The sequence below is a fragment of the Phyllopteryx taeniolatus genome, chromosome 3, assembly GCF_024500385.1.
Source record: "Phyllopteryx taeniolatus isolate TA_2022b chromosome 3, UOR_Ptae_1.2, whole genome shotgun sequence".
Lineage (NCBI taxonomy): Eukaryota > Metazoa > Chordata > Actinopteri > Syngnathiformes > Syngnathidae > Phyllopteryx > Phyllopteryx taeniolatus.
The window spans coordinates 9,620,028-9,641,842 of NC_084504.1; the positions used below are offsets into that span (position 1 = coordinate 9,620,028).

The 21,815-nt window shown below is 42.0% G+C and overlaps 1 protein-coding gene across 4 annotated transcripts in view; it reads right to left on the reverse strand.

Annotated features, from left to right (window-relative positions):
* The window catches only part of antxr2a (ANTXR cell adhesion molecule 2a), a 122,471-nt gene that overhangs the window by 34,705 nt on the left and 65,951 nt on the right, over window positions 1–21,815 (reverse strand). For all 4 annotated transcript variants that reach the window (XM_061766884.1, XM_061766883.1, XM_061766885.1 and 1 more), the window contains 4 exons: window positions 13,072–13,122; window positions 11,095–11,184; window positions 6,528–6,701; window positions 5,466–5,546 (listed from right to left, as the gene is read on the reverse strand). In XM_061766884.1, the coding sequence (XP_061622868.1) occupies window positions 5,466–5,546; window positions 6,528–6,701; window positions 11,095–11,184; window positions 13,072–13,122 (396 nt within the window). The remainder of the gene's footprint in view (window positions 1–5,465; window positions 5,547–6,527; window positions 6,702–11,094; window positions 11,185–13,071; window positions 13,123–21,815) is intronic.

The window sequence follows — 21,815 nt, forward strand, 5'->3', positions numbered from 1 at the left end:
TCCGGCAGCTCGTACCGTTAACCTCCACCAGCACTCAGCCTACTCGTTCCCCTGGTGAGGAACAGATGCGAAGCGAGAGGAACAAATGGAAATCCAACTGGAAGCCCACACACACAAACATACACACACCAGCAGAACAAGTCCGCCTGTTTCGTCGCAGCTCGCCTACTCGCGCCTGGCTTCCTGTCAGACGCTGTTGGGGGGGGCTGCTATGTTTGAACGCACAGCTGCTGGGGGGGCTGCTAGAATAAGGAAGCCCCCCCCTCCCCCATCCCGCCATCTTGCTCTACCTGCCGTCCCCAGCCGATCCCAGGAAAAACTTGGCGGCAGATGTTGCGAGCATCAAGTTGGCTCTGAAGTGCCTCCCCGGTTCCCAGCGCTTGCCCGACAACACAGTCAAAACGCATCAAATCTCTTTATTTGCGCCTGGGGCGAGTTCGGCACCGCAGCTGTGGATGCCCCCCGCCCCGCTGCCGCCTACCTTTGGTGTCGAAGGCCCTCAGGCGCTAAATGTGAGACCCCCAGAAACATTTTCCCTCTCATTTACTGTCTTTCCCGTCGTCTGCATCTACTGGAACATGCAGCAGTGGCTCAGGGCAGTGGCACGGAATTCGACTGTGTGAGTGAGTGCATGTGGGGGGCAAAAGAGGGAACGGTGGGGTGTTCATACCGCCGTGGGACCGGTTGGAGGACTGTGACCCATGCCGAACAGATGTTGGTGACAACCTGCTTCCTTACACCTGTACGAATACCCCAGGAAACATTCGCTGAATGATTCATGACCCGGGAGAGTTCCTGTCCGCCATCAAAAGCCGCCCCCCAGTCGCACTTTTGACAGCCACCTGCAAAGGGACGCTTTGGAATCGTCATGTTGAAGTGAAAAACTAAAAAACTAACCAAAACTAACCAACTGATATTCTGTGAAACTTCCTCAGAAGACCGTGTTATATTTTGAGGCAGTTCATGCTGGGCTTTTACAGTCCATTTTCATTAGAACCAAGTGGGCCCCACCCTATCCAGTAATGGATCTTCAACGTACGAGTACCGAAGAACTTGAAACCTTCACGAACCAGGAAGGTTCCTGTTCGCCATCAAAAAATGCTCTCACCAACAACACCTGGTACCACCCGATACACACCATCAACTATAGGAGTGTGGGTGGGAGGGGGCGGGTAAAGGTTTCATACCATTGTGGGACCGGTTGAAGGGCAGCGACACAGATGCTGAACAGATGTCGGTGACAACCTGCTTTCTTATATCTGTACGAGTAATAGGGATGGGAATTGCTAAGAATTTAATTATTCGATTCCATTATCGATACTGCCTATCTATCCGATTTCTTCATAATGCCGGAGGACCGGTTGGAGGCCGGTAACGTGCCGAACAGATGTCGGTGACAAACTGCTTTCTGACATCTGTACGAGTACTAGTGAGGGGAATTGAAAATAATTTAATAATTTTGATTCCATGATGATTGAAGACTCCAAATTGCCTGTAGGTGCAAATGTGAGTGCGAATGGTTGTTTGTTTATATGTGTGGTCTGCGATTGGCTGGCGACCGGTTCAGGGTGTACCCCGCCTCCCGCCCGAAGATACCTGGGATAGGCTCCAGCAGCCCGCGACCCTAGTGAGGATAAGCGGTAAAGAAAATGGATGGATGGATCATTCCATTATCGATTCTATCTATGCGATTCCTTATTGATTCTTTAATATTTTCTCATTGGGTGAGGGAATGAAATAATATAAATGGGTTTGTTTGCTCTCTTGCTCTTGCTCCGCTCCATCGGTCAAATCATACCTTAGAACCAGGCGCGTTAAGTGGCCTCACCAGCAGCCGAGCCCCTGTCAGGTTATATTTTGTCCCTGAAGTACAATTACTTGTTCACAAAATACTATATTAGACTACAATTTCACACTAAAAAGCTATATTTCACCAATAAAATTAAGGATTTTTGCTGTAAAGGGCTAGTTTCAGGTGTTTTTTGTTTTGTTCAAAGAGGCTAGTTTTCGGTGTGAATGAGAAATTTAGTCACGTTTGTTAAGAAAAAGATTATACTGTACCAGACTGTGATTTTTATTGTCTTTAAAACACAACATTTGTTCACAAAAAGCCCATCAACATTCTATTTTGCCATTAAAATTAGGGATGTCACGATCCAATTTTTTCACTTCCGATCCGATACCAATATTGCAGCCTTATGTTTTGACTGATACTGATATTGGTCTGATCAGATAGCAATAATCATAAAAACTTTACTTCATTGCTAATTTTCGTTAGCTCGTCAATGGTGTTTTTCATTCATTGTATGTTAGCTTTGAGCTAGCAATTTTTGTGAACAAAAACGAAGAAGACTCTGTGATGTATTTGAACATTCACTAGGTGTAATTCCTTTGTTATGTGAGTTTAGTTTTACAGTGAACTTCAACTGGAATGTCAATAAATGTCTTTAACCAAACAACATTCACTCTTACTGCTTGCTACTATGTTAGGACTTTAGCAACCTGTTCTGATCACATGGGCTCTGCATGCCATCCGGGCGCTGCTGGATTGAATTGCTGGAGCGGAGCATGGAATGGATAGCTTGTATAAAAGTGGTCAAATCTGAGATTTTTCATCCATTCCAATGTAATTCGATACTGTTTTGTTTTTTTTGCTGACATCGGACCAATTTCCAATGTCAAAGATTGGATCGTGACAGCCCTAATTAAAATGATGGTGTGAAAATTTGTGTGAATAGTTGTTTATATTCGCCAATGCGATTTTCTGGTGAACAGTTCAGGGTGTATCTTGCCTGTCGCCCTAAGTCAGCTGGGATAGGCACCAGCACACCCTAATGAGGATAAGTGGTTCAGAGAACAGATGGATGGATGATGGATTTCTGCAGCTACTATTTTCTGGTGTAAATGTTATATATTTGCTATTAAGACACTACATTTGCTCACAAAGTGACTACATTAGACTAGAAAACATATTTTGACTTTAAAACATATTTTTTAGGGAAAAAAGATGAAAGATGGAAGCAGACACTGTGGTTTGTTTGTTTAACGTCTCCGTTCGACATCTGAGTCTAAGTCGGTTTCTGTGGTTTGTTTTTTGTTGCTCCAATATCCTCTGTTGACCACAATCACAGTAGAGTCCCGCTATTCCGTTCACATTACTGCCTCTTTTTAACCTCTCCTGTTATGCTGTGGGACAAATTAACAATTGTAGTTTAGAACTGTTGTTCTTTGCTTTTTATTGTCTCTAATTTTTTTTAATGGTTACACATGCAGCAGGTCAGACTAAAGCCATTTTTGGTTAAGCTCACCCAGCTTCACTTGTGTGGAATTTACTGCTGCGTCCAATTTTAGAAAAGAAGTGGTTCATCCACACACCTGACTGACTCATTCCCCTCTGGCTCTTTTTGTGTTAAAAATAAATAAATTAATAAATAAAAAACAGGCTAGTCTTCAGGTAAATGTGAGTTGTTGTTTTTTTTTGCCATAAAAACACTTTCTTCACAAAAAGGCTACATTAGACCATAAAAATTAGACTACATTACATTAGCCTCCCTATATTACATTAGCCTGCAAAGGCTACATTAGACCATAAAAATTAGACTACATTACATTACATTAGCCTACAAAGGCTAAATTAGACCATTTAAAGTTCATATTTTGCCATTAAAATTGTTTTCATTTGCTCAAACAGGCTAATTGCAGTGTAAATGTTATAATTTGCTATTAAAACATTTGTTCACAAAATGGCTATATTTGACCACAAAACCATTATATTGTGCTATTAAAATGAAAATGTTTCTTAAACGCTTAGTTCCAGTGAAAATGTGATTTGAAAGTCACTATAACACTTGTTCACAAAAAGGTTGTATTAGATCACAAAAACATTCGCAATTTGCCTTGAAAGACAATATTTTATCATAATATGATTTTAATTTTTGCTGAAATGACAGAGCGAGTTTGGAGAGAATACACCAGAAAAGTTGGAAAAGATTTTAATAATCAATTGGACAGGTCTTTGGAATCAAAGCCAGCATTCACTGCAGTTAAGGGCAATTACTTCACACTTCACAATCAAGGGGGTCAGGCTTTGAAGATAGCTTGATCTTGGCCCAGACGATGCATCCATCCATCCATTTTCTGAGCCGCTTCTCCTCACTAGGGTCGCGGGCGTGCTGGAGCCTATCCCAGCTGTCATCGGGCAGGAGGCGGGGTACACCCTGAACTGGTTGCCAGCCAATCGCAGGGCACATACAAACAAACAACCATTCGCAGTCACAGTCACACCTACGGGCAATTTAGAGTCTCCAATTCATGCGTGTTTTTGGGATGTGGGAGGAAACCGGAAAATCCACGCAGGCACAGGGAGAACATGCAAACTCCACAAAGGCGGGGCCGGGGATTGAACCCCGGTCCTCAGAACTGTGAGCCTGACGCTCTAAAGAGTCATCCACCGTGCCGCCCAGACAATGCAATGGTGTGTAATTTACAGATAGCAGGTCGGAAATGCTCAGATTTCACTGTTACCTTAATCCACGATTCTCAGACACCAGAAAAGAGAAAACGGGAAACTCACACTGAGTTGACCTTGTAGCAGAATCACAGATTTAGCAGATTTGGCTCTAGGTCATAAAAGAAGGCTGGTCCAACAGCCACAGCAACAGGGAACCTTGAGCTAGCATAATTCCCAGGCGCGGGCGAAATTCAGAAGGCTGGCCAGCCAGCCAGCCAACAGGAACAGAAAAATTTGAGAACTGCCGATCATGGACAGGTACCATTCTCGCGTCTTGCACGGAAGCTCATGCGACACTCTGACAATGATTGCATCATCAACCTGGCCTTAAATAGGGAGGTGTCACTGACTCTGGCTAATAGCACGTGATTGTTTGAACTGAAATCTTAAAATGAATGGTAAATAGTATAATATATATATATATATAGGCTACATTGCCTATATAATGTTTTTGTGGTCAAATATATCCTTTTTGTGAACAAATAGTTTCAATAGCAAAATATGACATTCATACCAGAAACTAACCTGTTTGAGCAAAAATATAATTTGAATGGCAAAATGTAGCCTATAAAGGTAAAATGTAATGTTTTTGTGGTCAAACAGTCTTTCTGTGAAAATATATCATGTTTTAATGGCTAAATATCACAGCAAATTTGACTTTAAGCTAAAATCTAAAATTGTAAGGACAAAGTATAGCCTTTCAAGGCAAATATAATGTTTTTGTGGACAAATATATCCTTTTTTTGAAAAAAATTTAGTGTTTTAATGGCAAAAAAAAATATTCTTTCATACCACAAACTACACTATTTGAGCTACAATAAATTTTTTAATGGCAACGTATAACCGTTTAAGACAAAATATGTTACTGGAGGACCCAACAAGCATCTTCAACGGAATAATGCTGAAAATCAATAAGTTCACCGATAAAAGCTCAAAGGCTTTTACTCCGAAATACCTTATCAGCAGAGGTGGGCCGCATGAGGGATACTCGATCGTACTGCCGTCGCAATAAAGCCCACAAAGCGTCCAGGCGACCCTGATAGAGCAAAACATTAATTGCTTAACTCTTGTGTGCCTGTGAATATTCACAATTATCCACTTCATTTCATTATCAGGGCATTGACTCAATCTCTGTTTGTCTTAGAAGATGTTTCGCCTCTCATCCGAGCAGGCTTCATCAGTTCACGCAACAAGGCTAAGTTAGGATGCACTAGCCAATGTTTGTGTGGAAAACTCAACTACTTATGTCCAATTTAGAGGCATGCCCCACACCACATATTTGATCATTCTTTTGGAATGCAAAAAGGGGGAGAGCTGTTAAGCGTCTTGGCCGAGAGGCCATTGTCAGTCCACCAGAGTCGTTGGGTGGAAACTCCCTCATTAATTTTACATTCAGTTGTGAAGTGGTCATGGAGTTACCTGACGGTCAAGGAGGTCGTGCTGTTTGCTGGAGGTAGAATTATTGAGGTTCTTTGGAATGGACGAAAGGACAGCATTGTAAGTGGGAGATAGGTGATGTCGTAAGCCCCCTCCTCTGTTAAGTAATGTTTATTCCACCTTTGTAAAGAAGCCTTTACAATGCCTTCCTTTTGTCCATTCCAAAGAAACTCAACAAATCTGCCTCCAACAAACAGCATAACCTCTTTGACCGTTAGGTAACTCCACGACCACTTCACAACTGAATAGAATATTAATGAAGGCGTTTCTACCCAACGATCCTGGTGGACTGACAATGGCCTCTCGGGAAGGTGGCTTAACAGCTCTCCCCCTTTTTTTCATTCCAAAAGAATGATACCATACGTGGTGTGGGGCATGCCTCTAAATTGGAGCATACAGAAGCGTCTAGTGCGTCCTAACTAAGCCTTGTTGCATGAACTGATGAAGCCTGCTCGGGTGACCGGCGAAACATCATATAACACAAAACAGTCCAGTTGCAATCAATTCAATGCACTGGGAACTTAACTCTAATAGTTCTGTTCCAAAAGCTTAAAAAAAAACACAAGTAAAGATGGTTCACCTTAATGGGCGTGTACCACTTGTTGTCCCTGTGGTGGAAGGAGGAGGCATCGGGTTTGGGAGTGGGCCGCTTCACCATAGGCTCCTCGGCATCCTCTGGCATGGACACTATAGCGTTCTTGGCTTTTTCCAAACGGCCGCCCTCTTCTGTGGAACCCTTCTCACCCCAGCGCACCTGCAGGTAAGAGGTAAGGCACTCAGAACCCTTTCAGTTTTACATTTGAGTGAAGCAGTACTACATTTACCCAGTCTATTTGTGTACAAAAATGTGTATTTGATCATAAAAAGTTGTATATTAGCACAAAAAGTAATATGCTGTCATAAGAACATAATACTTGGTCACAAAAAGCTATATCGAACTATGGATATTATATTGTGTTTTGCCTTGAAGTAAAAAAACATTTGATTAAAAAGGGTTTATTAGAGCACTTTGAGATGCATATCACTGTATGAAAAGTGCTCTATAAATAAACTTTGATTGACTGATTGATTGATACAGCACCAAAACTCTATATTTTGACTTGTCATCTTACATTGGCTACCTTTCAATTATCTGTACAGCCAAAGCTGTTTTTTTGGCGAAATAGAATCTTTTTGTGGTGTAATGTAACCTTTTTTTAAAAAATTGTTTGTGAACGGCGGCACGGTGAACGACTGGTTAGAGCGTCAGCCTCACAGTTCTGAGGACCCGGGTTCAATCCCCGGCCCCGATTGTGTGGAGTTTGCATGTTCTCCCCGTGCCTGCGTGGGTTTTCTCCGGGCACTCCGGTTTCCTCCCACATCCCAAAAACATGCATAAATTGGAGACTCTAAATTGCCCGTAGGTGTGACTGTGAGTGCGAATGGTTGTTTGTTTGTATGTGACTGGCTGGGATAGGCTCCAGCACGCCCGCGACCCTAGTGAGGAGAAGCGGCTCAGAAAATGGATGGATGGATGGATGTTTGTGAACGACAGTTTCAGTGATTTCTCGTGTATAATGCGCATTTTATCCCCCCAAAAATTGTCAAAAGTCAATAGTGCGCATTATACATAGGTATAGGGGGAAATGAAAGGGGGGGGGGGGAAAAAAAACTAAATTTTTTTAAATGTACACCACCATCTAGAGGTTATAAAAAAGCTGTACCCTTTCATTCTAATATGCCACCGCCTCCTAGAGGTTATGCGAAAGGTGTACACTTTCATTCTAATATGCCACCGCCACCAAGAGGTTATTAAAAAGGTGTAGCCTAAACTTTCATTCTAATATGACAGGGGTACGTATGACTCGCATATTTGTACAGTTGTGCTCATAAGTTAATATACCATGGCAGAATTTGTGAGATATTGTTTTATTTGTTTTTTTTAAATACGACTGATGACTGAACAACAACCATCATTAATGTCTTTATGGTTATGTCTTGCTGGGAAGTTAAGACACCGTGCAATGGAGATTATAATTTTGAATCGTGTCAAAACCAGTGGCCGACCAATCTGCCGCTAAAGGAAACAGTTGCTAAACCACGCACACTGCGCCATAGTTCAGTCGAGTTTGGCGGCGGTGCTCGGTGTGCGCCAGCATTAACCACCATAATCCTAACTATAACTCATCCTAAACTGCATTAAGCCAAACTGTAGTCTAACAAACTTCTGAGATTGTTTTGTTTTTTTTTAATTATATTTGAGGGGGGGGGGGGGGGGGGGCATCTCGTTACATCTGCGTAGCCTACCCTTCCCGCGATCCAGGAGCCAATCACGTTGAAGCGGGCAGGTCTTGCCGAGAAAGGGCGTGGGATTTCTCAGAATGTCTGTGAAATGGGACGTTCCCTTTCCGGGTTGTCTCAATTGTAATTTGTTTCGTCTTTTGTTAAAGTGTTTCCTCTTTTGTTCATGTGTTTTCTGAAATGTAAAAGTTTTTCAGTTTTTGTCAATTTGTTTTCTGAAATGTAAAAATGTTAATTTGTTTTGAACTTCCAGGCCACCGTATACACAGGTAGAAGAGTTTTCCAGAATTTTGAGGTCAACTTTGGGGGTGGGTATTATACATGGGTGAGCATTACACACGAGAAATTACGGTACATCAAAATCTACCCTGTCTCAGCAAAAAACTAAAATTGTATTTTAATTATAAATATGATGTTGTATGTTCTGCATTTACTGCCTTTTTGTGAACGAACGTAGTGTTTCAGTGGCAAGACAAAACATTTAACTAGACTGTACAACTGAAAACAAAACTAAAACATTATGGCAAAAAATAGTCAAATATGACAGTCTTTTCTTAACAAGTGTTTTTCAAGGCAAAACACTGACATTTTTAAACCCTTTTATGACCAAATATAATGGCTTAAAGCAAAATATTCATTTTTTTGGTGCCAAAAACAAGATTTTGTGTTCAACCTTTGCATTCTTGTGAAAAATATACTTTTTTGTGGCAAAGAATAGCGTTGCTAAAAAGATTAAAAGACTGATTAGGCAGGGATGCCTTTTTGTGACCAAACCCAGTGTTTCAATGGCTCAAACTAGCTTGTTTGAGCTCAAACCTATTTTTTAATGACAAAATATAGCCTAAATATAAAATATATAATGTTTTTTGTTCTAATATAGCCTTTTTCACAAATATTATACTTTTGAAAACATAGTTTTTCAAAGACAAAATATATCCTTTTGTGGTCCAATAGATCTTTTTTTAAAACAGATAAGAGTTTTACTGGCAAAATGTTACTTTTACAAAGGAGGCCAGCATGTTTGACCGAAAATATAGCATTTTAAGGCAAACATAAAGCCGAATACAGTGTCGCAAAACAAAATTGCATTTTTGTGGACAAATAGTGTTTCAATTACAAAATATAGCTTTTAATGCAAAATGTAACTTTTGTAGTCCAGTACAACCTATATTAGAAAAAATAGCCTGTTAGACCAAAAATATATTAAGATGAAAATGAAGCCTAATATAATATTTTTAGATGCAATACATAACATTTTCATAGCCTTTATGTGACAAAATATCATGTTTTGATGGCAACATATACCAAAATATAAATTTTTGTGCACAAATATTGCACTTTTGTGAACAAATATGCCATCATTATGCGAAACAGCATTGTTATAAGACTTTAAAGGATGTTTAATGTTTGAGACCTTAGTGGTGGGATTGTTCCATTAGAAGCGAGGACGTGACCTGACAAGACTAATCAAGACGCTACGCTAAGACTAAGGGCGAGGTATCGAGCGCTCCCTGCTGCGGCGTGCTCGCGGGGGAAATGAGCGAAGATGTACGCACTCCCCGAGGATGCTGGGAAATCCCTGTGATGACTTACAGATGATGGGGAAGAGGAGGAGGAGGAGGCGGACACGTTGACAGCGGACATGACGTGACGGCATTGCGACGGAAGGATGAAGGACAGCCTGTCACGTCAGAGTTGTCAACATACAGATTGACGGACGGACAGAGGGCAGTCGGAAAAAACAAGCGTAAGCGCTTTTCTGTTGACCCGCATTGGGTTTACACGACAACACGCCTGACTTCAAAACCAGAACATGACTTTTAGATGAGGTCACTTCTTTGAAGATGTTTTACTGGTCAAACATCTGATTGGGTGGTTGAAGGAAGAGAAGGAAGAGGAAGAGTCGAAAGAAGAACAATGAGAAGTGGAGAAGGAAGAAGAAGAGGAGGATGAAGACTAGGAAGAATGAGAAGAGGAGGAAAAGCACGAGGAAGATAAGGAGAACAAAATGTAGGATACAGTGGAGGAAGATGCGAAGGAAGAATAGGTGGGTGGAGGAAAAAAGGCAGAGAAGGGGGAAGAGGGGAATGACCATGAGGAAGAAGAGCAAGAGGAGGAGGAAGAGGAGGATGAGGGAAAAAAAGGAGAAAGGAGGAAGTGGATAATAGGGAGGAAGAGGAGGAAGAGAAGTAGGAAGAAGAGAATGAGGAAAAGGTGGAGGAAGATGAAGAGGATGTGCAAGAGGAGGCAGAAAGACAAAAAGGAGTAGGAAGAGGAGGTTGGAGAATGAAGAAGATGGAGATGAGGAGGAAAACAGAAGAAGAAGAAAGAGCAACAGGAGAAGGCAGAGGAGGATGAGAAGGAGGTGGAGATAGAAGAAAGAGAAAGGAGGACTGAATGATGGAGAGGAAGTAGGAAGAAGAGGAAAATGAAGAGATGGAGGAAGTTGAAGAGGAAGAGCAAGGGAAGGAGGAAGAGGAGGAAAAGGAGGAAGAAGCAGAATGAAGAGAGAGGCGAATGAGAAAGAGAATGAGGAATATGAGGAGGAAGAGCAACAGGAGAAGGAGGATGAGGAGGAAGAAAAGGAGGGAGGAAAATAAGGAAGATTAGATGAGAAGGAAGAGGCAGAGCAGGGTAAGAAGAAGGAGAGGAGAAGGAGGAAGAGAGGAAAATCAGGAAGAGGAGGATGATGAGGACATGGAGGAAAAAGAAGAGGATGAAGACAGGAAGAGCAATAGGAGAAGAAGGAACATGAGAAAGAGGGGTTTGAGGAGCAAGAAAGGGGGATGAGAAATAAGAGGAAGAGAGATGAAGATGAGTATATCTTGATGCACTGTATACTGTAGCTATATTTTCTAGTGTCTGACCTCCATGCGTTTAATGCCTCCCGCTCCTCGTCCTCCATAGTAAGATGCATCCACAGTCGGCCATTTCTTCTTGCCCACTGGCTCGGGCTCCTGAAATGGAGTCGTTACACATATTTACATCATCTTCTTATTATAGGATGGAACACAGGCTTCAAATCCTCTTTAAAAACATAACCCTTGTGTGAAAGCTTTACCCTGACTTGAAACCCTAACCTAACTTTAAACCCTAATTTGAAAATCTAACTCAGACTCAAAACCTGTCTTGAAAACAAAATTTTAAGTCCTCACCTTGTCTCAAAACCTTACTTTGAAACCCTAACCCAGGCTTGAAATCCCAATTTGAAACCCTAACCCTTGTTCATAATCCTAACTGTCTCGAAACCTAAAATAGGCTTGAAAAGATCATTTAAAAATCTTATTTTGGCTGTAAATCTGAATTTGAAACCCTAACCCTTGCTTGAAAACCTGACACTTGTCCTCACCTCGTCTAAAAACCTTACATTGAAATCGTAATCGCTGTTTCAAACCCTAAACCAGAGTTGAAATGCTAATTTCAAACCCTAGCCCATGTTTGAACTGTCTTGAATCCCTAACTTGAAAACCAACCCTTAACCCTTGTTTGAAACTCTAACACTGGCTTTAAACCCTAATTTGAAACCCTAACCCTTGCTTGTAATATTAACCCTGTCTTGAAACCCTAATCCTTGTTTCAAACCCTAACCCAGGCCAGGAAAACAAATTCTAAACCCCAACACAGGTTGACACCCAAACTTGAAATCCTAACTTTGGCTTTAAACTCTAATTTGATTCCCTAACCCTTGCTTGAGACTATACACCGATCTGATCGACTTGATCGGTATTGTCTGATAATTAGCATTTTATGCTGATCGGCTTTAATGTCATAATTCGACCAATCCGATTCATTGATCGGCTCCACAAAAGACATTTACTCTGCGTCACCATTGTGTAGAGTATATTTAGAAAAAAAAAAGAGTTTATTTTTCGCCTTGTTGCGTGTCTTTTGATGTACTACTATAAATATCTGACCGCTATGTTATTTTAAAAAAATTAAAATAAAAATGTTGGCGGTGTGGGACAGACAACACGTCTGAGACAGACGTAATGCGTAGATCAGACTACAAGACAAATTAAATTTGGTCTTTCATGACTGCACTATGTCAGACTACTGCAATAAAATCTTGTATTCCGATACCACCGCATCCCGTCTTTTACGATCACTGGGCTTTATCTTGTCAACTCAAACACGACTGGATACACTCGTTACCATGGCGACAACAACAACAATTGATCGGGCAAATTTATTGTGTGGGGGAGGGGGGGGGGAAATAAGGAAAAACGGGTGGTGGTCATCACCGATGCTCGCGAGAGGATGTTCATTCATGGATTGCTTGAGGTATTTTCACGTACTTTTAATACGATACGGCTCGCAAGCAGGCAACAAAACGTTCTCTAGCCTAGGAAGCTAGTGCTAGCACTAACGGTTGTTCGTAAACATGCCAGCGTTCTGTCAAATCATGCTCTAAAGTTTCAGTGTGTGCGAAGTAATTTAATTACACTAAGTTAGCACCCATTATTTCTGTCATGTTGTAATGTTGGTTTGACCTGACTGAAAACTTAAACTTATATCAGTGGCCAATCCTTGAATACCCCCTAGAGGTCATTAATGTTTTACCTGTTGTCTAAAATGCTAGAGAATAATTTTGAAGATACTCAGTATACAGTACATAGGTATATACAGTAAATGAACAAGTCATTTAAATAGACAAATTGCTCCATCTTGTGATCGAATCGGTGATCGGTTATGTTTTTTATTTTATTTTTATTTTTTTTAAATAAATCCCATAAATCCTGATTGTGTAAAGCCCACTTGAAACCGTAACACTTGTTTGCAACCCTAATTTGAAGCCATAACCTCTGCTTGAAACCCTACTTTTGAAAGCATACAATGTCACTCACAGGTGGTGGAGGTCTTGATGGGCGTGGTGGTGGCGGTGGGTCTTTGATGACCTGGATAAACAGGAAGAGAAAAAAAAGTGACACATTTCACCAGAAAGTCTGTCAGGAGATGATGTCCACTGACGTTGTGACGGAGGCTTGATGGCTGACAGGCCACTGAGTCAAAAAAGAGCACGCCCCGCACTCCCCCCTCCACCCCCCCCCACCCACCCCCCTTCACTGCTGACTCTGATTAGTGTTCTTGTAGAGCAACATGAGGGCCCCTCATGAAAAATGAACAATCAACTTGTTGACGTGGGGAAGAGTCTTAAATTAATTGGACGAGGTTCAGCGCATTCGAGCAGACCAATGTCCTGACGAGTTCATTAACTCCAATAAGACGGGAGACCAACAGCAGGACGAAGAGGAGGAGGAGGACAAGGGGAAGGATAAGGAGCAAGAAGGGGGAGGAGGACGAAAAGGAGGAAGAAGATGAGAATGCCTCGAGGATGAAGAGGGAGAATGAGGATGAGGAAGAATTTGATAGTGAAGAAGAGGAAGAGGGGATTGAGCAAAAAGAGGGAAAGGAGGAGTAGAAGGATAAGAAGAAAGGAAGGAAAGGGAGGATAATGAAGAGGAAGAGCAGGATTTAAAAGGAAATGGAGAATGAAGGAGGGTGAGTAGGGAAAGAAAGAAGGAGGAAAAGAGGATGAGGAAGAAGAGGAAAGGAAGAGGAGGAAGAAGATATGGAGAGAAAAAAGAGGATAATGATTACAAGGATGAGGAAGAAGGTGAGGAGGAAGACGGGGAGAAAAAGGAGGATAAGAAGTATGAGGATGAGGAAGAAGGGAAGGATAAAGATGAGGAGGAAGAGGAGGACGAGTACGAAGAGAAAGGAAGAGTCGTTATATTTTGGTATCTTTAAAATATTTGTCTCATATTTTTCCTTTTTTATTAGTATATTATAGTTACTAGTTTATTGTGTGTGTAATATATATATACATATATGGCGGCACGGTGGAAGACTGGTAAGCACGTCTGCCTCATAGTTCTGAGGACCGGGGTTCAAATCCCAGCCCCGCCTGTGTGGAGTTTGCGTGTTCTCTCCGTTCCTGATATAAGACTCTCAGTTGCCCTTAAGTGTGAATGTGTGCCCGAATGGTTGTTTGTTTGTATGTGCCCTGCGATTGGCTGGCGAGCAGTTCAGGGTGTACCCCACCTCTCGCCCGAAGATAGCTGGGATAGGGTCCAGCACGCCCGCCACCCTTGCGAGGATAAAGCGGTACAGAAAGTGTGTGTGTGTGTGTGTGTGTGTGTATATATATATATATATATATATATATATATATATATATATACACACTTTTTTTTTTATTCTGATATTTTTATTTATTTTTATTTGAATACTGTTTGTTTTCTAATATTCTTACTTCTTAATTTGTAATTAATGTAATTTTTGCATGTAATATTTTTCAATTTAAACATTTGAACATATAAAGAGATATGTATTTTTCATTTAATATTTTTCTATTTTTTACTAGTATATATGTTTTTTCTATTATTTATGTATTTTACGTTCATTTATTGATTTCACGACAGGGGACACAACAGAGTTCCATTCCTACGACAGCGACTGCCTTATAACCCTACTTTGAAACATTAACCCTGACTTGAAACCCTAATTTGAAATGCTAACCCAGGCTTAAAACCCTATCACAGAAATTTTAAACCCTAACCCTATCTTGAAAGCACAACCATGGCTTGAAACGCCAACCCTCTCTTGAAACCCTACTTTCAACAATGTAAGCATTACCTTGTGCTGCCTGATGAAGTCTTCTGCTAAAACGCTACCCCGTGTTCATCTGGAGGACATCCATTGTGTAACATCCGCACTCTGCCCTGTCATTGGGCAGCCATTTTGAGTGCTCTGCATTTAATTGGTGAAGACGCTTAGTGTAAGGCATACCTTTTGTCCGTAATTCACCTTAGCTGGAGCATTATGGCATTTACTAGATTCATTTCTGCAGGAGAGGAAATAAATTATAGACTGCCTACTATAGACACTAACAGCTGTTCCTCACACCACATTACCATCAGCATAATGACATAAAATTAAGGTTAATTCATTCCTCTTTGACATGCTCGTCTAACCCAGACTTGAAACCCTAACCTTAGCTTTAAACCCTACTCCCAGCTTGAAAGCTGAACTTGAAATCCTAAACTTGTTTTGAAACCCTATGACACTTTTAAAACACTGTCTTGAAACCCTAATTTGAAAACTAAACCATTGTTTGAAACTCTAACACTCTCTTGAAACCCTACATTGAAACCGTAACCGTAACATTGGACATAAACCCTAATTTAAAACCCTAACTTGAACCCCCTAACCCAAACTTGAAAATGTAACACCGGCTTGAGACACCAGCTCTGGTGTGAAACTCTACTTTGAAACCGTAATCCTCAAAGGTTGATCAAGGCAACTGGACTGTTCTTGTTTGTTGAAAACCTTGAATCCAGAAAGCTTCTTCAGTTCAAAATTTCCAGTGTGGAGTCCCTCTATTTATGCCTCAGGGGTGTGTTATTTGGGGGTGGTGAACATTAGGGAGTTGCTGTTGTTGCCCAGTGCGATTAAACGACTGTCCTGCCAGTGTCCTATCGTTCACACGTCTTGTGGCAAAACAGCTCGTTAGGGCCACTCTTCCCTTTGAATGAGGCGATCTTTGAGGCAGAGATGTCAGGACTTTGTAATACGCAGGTGAAAGATGAAGCCTCAAATCTCCTCCTCTCTTCAGAGACTCCATTTGTAGTTCAACATAGATAGCTTCTTTTACACCTTTTTCAAACCAGCGGCCCTCCCTATCCAGAATTTGAAAATTGTTGTCCTCGGAGGAATGTCCTTTCTTCTTGAGATGCAAATGAACCCCTAAATGTAGACCTGAAGCAGCAGGCCGCCGGTGCTGCACCATGCACCTGTGCAGCAGCTGCTTAGTCTCTCCAATGTAGAGATCACTGCATTTCTCACTGCAGTGCACTGCGTAAACAAGATTGCTGAGTTTGCTTTTTGGGATTTTGTCCTTGGGGTGTCTGAGGGTGTGAGTGGGTTTGAAATGCAGTGGGATGTTATGTTTGGAGAAAATCCTTCTGTGTTTTTCTGACAAATCAGCCATATTAGGGACCACCATACTAAGCCTCCCATTTCTAGCTTGAGGCTCGGGCGAAGGAGCTCTTCTTCTCTTGGTGGATTCAACAAAGGCCCGCTTTGGATACCCACAGTTAGTAAGAGCCTTCCTGATGTGAGTCTGCTACTTCTGTTGTCTGTTGTCAGTGGAGGGAATTTCCTCTGCTCTGTCCTCGAGGTTTCTGATAACCCCCGGCTTGTGTTCCAGTGGGTGATGGGATTCAAAGAGAAGGTACTGCTGAGTGTGGTTAAGTTTTCTACAGACCTCAATATTGAGGTTTCCACCCTTCCTTTCCCACACCTCATAGTCCAAAAACGGCAACCTGTACTCTGTGATGTCTTCTCGAGTGAAACGGATGTTTCTGTCCACAGAGTTTGTGTGTTCAGTAAAGAAAATAATAATTTGCAGACTTAGGTCTTAGCCCATGTATCGTCAGTATACTTGAACCACTGGCTGGGCTTAGTTCCTCTGGGCGAGTCCAGTGTTTTCCCCTATTGTTGACCATCCCCAGGGAACACACCCACCCAGGCCTACATAGAGGGACTCCACACCAAAAATTTTGAACTGAAGAAATATTTTGGATTAAAGGTGAAATCTCTTCAACAAACAAGAACAGTCCAGTTGCCTGACATCAACATTTGCGGATTACCATGACCAAGATGACTAAGAATCTACACAGGCATATATATTGAAACCATGAACCTCACTTGAAACCTTAATTTAAAACTCTAACCTTGTTTGGAAACCCAACATGGGCTTCAAACACTTCTTTGAAACCCTAAACCTAACTTAAAACCCTATTTTAAAAGCTGAACCCTCGCTTGAAACCCAAATTTGAAAACCTAACCCTGTCTTGCAACCCTAACATGGGCTTCAAAACCATTCTTCGAAACCCTTCTTCTTCTTGAAACAGAATTTTCTGCAGAGTGGAAAAAAAAGTATTGACAACCTACCATAGACGCTAACAGTCGTTTCCCACACTGTGTTTAAAACATAGGGCTGGCGTGGTCATTAGCGTAATGAAAGAAAGTCATCAATTAGTGTTAATTAATTCCTCTTTGACACGCTCGTCAGCAAATCCTGTGACCTCTCCATACGCTGCCCGGCGTCATTCCCACCGCCACCGTACGCTCGCCGGATTAGCTCCTCCCGAGTAATTACCGAAGCAGATTTTCAGGACATATTGCAGGATAAATAGAGGGGACTTTGTCCCAGCTATTCCTGTTGGACAGATGTGATGCCGAATTAAAATCCAATGAAAAAAAGACTACAGACACGCAACCATGATGGGGTAAGCATCCTCATTCTAAAATGGAATGAATTAATTTTTTCAAGTCAAATTTCTAAAAGTCTCTAAAAGTGCAGCGATATGAATAATTTCCAGATGCACTGGGCTTCCACATTTTGTTGTGTTCCAACAAAAAAAAACCTGCTTTGGTCTTAACCAAAATGTGTTTTCACACTGAGGCCGAAACTGGATGGGATCTGTATTAACAGGGAGTTAAAGATGCTTGTTTGAAGACGCTTTTAAAAGTATTCCTTAGTGCCTGTTCTTACTCATTCGCTGTCAAAGAAATGGGAGACTATCGTTTAACATCGCTTTGAGGAAATGAAAAGACTCCTGCTTCCATATACTTCTCCAAAAAAGAATAAAGGTGTGTTTATGCGCAGCTCTTTCTTCATCACTCCCAAGTTTACTGTAAAACTACTGCATTAAACAATACAGACAGGATAGACTAGAGTAGAATTTATTTCCACTGTAACAGGAACAATGAAAACCAGTTGAGCATCTCAATCTGCAGCGCTGAGGTAAAAAAAAAAAAAAATGAGTACACAATTATCCAAAGACACTGAAAGAACAAACAATTGGTCATATTTGTGAGAATGACATTATTGCATGTAGTTCAATAATTATTTATATATAGGTATTGCACATTTTTTTTCCAGATGGTATTGCACGGTTCTTGTTCATTATTTTGCACTTGCGTGTAAAATGGAGTTGGTGGGTGGGTGGGAATTACTGGTTTTTACTGCGGGGGTTAGGGCATTTCACAGCTTGGTGGTAGAAGCTGTTTTTGAGCCTCGTGACTGTAGACTTTAATGTCCTGTGGCGTTTTCCAGTGGGAAGGGGACTGAAAAGTGAGTGTCCAGAGTGGGAGGGATCCTTTATTTCCTTAGTGGTCTGACAGTGTCGGTGTCCCTGAGGGTGTGCACCCAATCACCCAGTCTGCTGTTTTCACTACCCGTTGCAGGTCCCTCCTGTCCTTTGCAGTACAGTCTCAAAACTAAAAATTGCGATATTCTGAAGACATGAACTTTTAAATGGCAGAACCGCGACACACGCTTTCCAACTCAGTTTGTGCCGCCAATCCAGATTTAGCCATGCGGACTCATAGTGCTACCAAACTCAATATAATTCATATTCATATTATTATTATATAATATTATTATCCATTTACATCCATTTCCCATACCGCTTATCCTCACTAGGGTCACGGGTTTGCTTGAGCCTATCCCAGCTATCATCAGGCGAGAGGTGGGGTACACACAGAACTGGTCTCCAGCCAATCGCAGGGCACATATAAACAAATAACCATTTGCACTCACATTAACACCTACGGGCAATTTAGAGTCTTAAATTAACCTATCATGCATGAGGCAGCCTCTGCCGGTACGGTAGCCAGTCATTGCGCCGGCTCAATTGGCGGAACTGTGGCTTCCCATGGCGCACTCTGAAGCGGCCACAGCAGAGCGACATACCGGTCACCCTTGATGATTTTTTTCCCCCCTCATCCTTCTCACCCCGCGAGGCTGAGACTAGACTGCATAGACTGCACATTGTGCGCAATTGTGTCAGCGCAGCGAGGGTGTGCCCTTGGAGATGTGCTTGGCGGAACGAGATCTTTGTGCACAGAAAGTCCGTCTTAATTCAGGCCTGCTCATACCACGCCTAACTTGTGGAGCAGGGATCTAACACGATATTGGTGAATCTGATCGGTGTACATGCAGGCATACAGAAGGTCCTCGGATATGTGTGGTGGATAACAGACTTATTCAACAGTGCTCATCCAAACCGCTTAATCATTGTAGAAATCAATTCATTGAATGCATTAATATTACCATCATCATTCTTATATTTTTTTTAATCCATGGACTAAATCCCAGCTATGGGGGTCTGGGTGGAAACGAACAATCGTTGGAGGGGAAATACCGTAGATCAATGAGGTCAGCAGACACATTTCAGTGAGAAACGATTTTATAACGCTAACATTCAATACTCCAGTACCGCACAGGTTACTGAGTCCCCTTCCGCATACATACCGTCACCATGCAAGACTATTTGTGCTGCTTTTAAAGGATTGAAGCCAGCTGTGGTGACACCAACACGAGCACAGACATCCCATTTTAAATAAGCTGGGCGTGCACAAGGTCCGTTAAAGTACCAAAACTGGGTCTAGCCCGCCTCCTCGCTGAATGAGCAAACATACACGAGGTCCGCAGACATGGGGGTGGATCAGGCATATTTCATTCATAAATATGTGAACAGCGGAAATCGAACCTTCTGAATCATTGTACTTGTAGAAAGCTGTTCATGAAACGCGTCATCATTGTCAATATTAGCCCATTTCTTTAAATCACCCCACTGGCCAGCAAGCAGCTATGGGGGTGAGGAGGAGCACATGCACGAACGATCGTGCATGGGTGGGGATAGATCCATGAGGTCCGCGGACATATTAAAGTCCCCTGCGGTTTTGACCAGCTCTTTTCAGCTGTCTTTTGCCACACAGTCCAAGTGACAATTCTCCAGTCACGCTTGGTGTCTCTCCCTGCCGTCTCCATGCATGCGAGAGTGTCATTGCACCTCACTTAAAGGGAATTAATGAATTAATTGGCGGCGAATAAAGTCCGCTGTGTTTGTGCTCACCGGCGGAGACAACCCCTTTTGTTAAATACGCCAGCTGCGTGCATCTGCAAGATTATGACAACCCGGTTTAACCTGCCCCCTCACAGAGTTACAGCACGTGCCGTGCTGGATATGCGCTCGTTAGGAAAATAGAGCCCCTGGTTTCAGCTGTATTTAAGTATTCTTGTAAAACACAATACATGTATGGTTTATATATTGTATTTGTATGGCTTGGCAGTGACTGCCCAGATGGGTTGCTCACTGAAAATCCGGAAATGCACATCCAGCAGTGTGTAAGAGCTTAAGTTTATGAAGTCAGTCTCCATGAAATGTGCATGAACACAGCAAAATTCTGGTTCCGAAATGCTTAGGAATTTCTCCAACAATAAATTGAAGGGTGGCGGCACGGTGGTTATCATATCTGCTTCACAATTCTGATGACAAGTGTCCAAATCCCGCCTTGCCCGTGTGGAGTTTGCATGTTCTCCCCATGCCGGTGTGGGTTTTCTCCGGGTACTCCGGTTTCCTCCCACATTCCAAAAACATGCATGGTAGGTTGATTGAAGACTCTAAATTGCCCGTATTTGGGAATGTGACTGCGAGTGGTTGTTTGTTTATATGTGCCCTGCGATTTGCTGGCAAGCAGTTCAGGTTTTACCCCGCCTCTCGCCCGGAGTCAACCGGGATAGGCTCCAGCACGACCGTGCCCCTCGAGTACAATCCTCTGTATGTTTTACACATGTTGAAGAATTGACAATAAAAGTACCTTGTACCTTAATTGTAAAACATCTCTCCCAATAGACTACAGTGCTGCCCAGCATGTTGTGGTACAACATACGTACACCACTTAAGGCGCAAAAAAAATTGTTTGCTTAAAGCGGAAGTCTGGAAAGAAAAACTTCCTGTTATATTTTAAATGTCCATATTTTCTTTATCAGATGCAGGTTACTTAAATCTACTAAGTACTTATTCTAAAAAATACTTTTAAAACACTGGATCGTAAGTCACCATTTTTACATCATTTCATGTGCAGAGGTCGTGAGAAAGTGACATCACAGCTAATGTACCTACTAGCTAGCGCGATCCCTTACATTTGAGCAAGCCTACTATTTTAAAAATGGAACTGCAATTGTGTCAGGCTGTCAGCCTAAACTGTCTCGGAAAAGTAGTCTCCTGGCTGTCGTGAGCCTACTGGGCACTCAGGTAGCTCGCTGCTAGCCGTTAACGTCGGCGAGCTAGCGCCTTATTCTACCATTTAATCAGTGACAGTGTAGTAAATTTAGCATATTAAATTAGCGATTGAACTTGATTTCGGGATGGTGTTGTGTTGATGTTGGTGTCAACAGTATATGATGCTCATATAAACTGCAGTCAAGACAGAATCCAGTCAAGGAGTTAAGGGCCTGCGATGCTGCTTATGGCCAACTTCAAAATAAAAGTCTGACAACTCTCAGAGCATTGAATCTATGGCAACTGGACTGCTCTGTTTGTCCAGTTAGATCGATTAAATGCCATTATAATGAAATGACCTGGATGAATGAGAATATTCACAAACAAAAGCCTTATAAGGCATTGATGTCCAATGTTGGAGTTTTTATTTTCAAGTTGGCAGTTGACCTCTGTGGCGAACTGGTGATGTCCGGCATGTTGCCATTGTGCTTTTGTTTTTTTTTGTTTTTGTT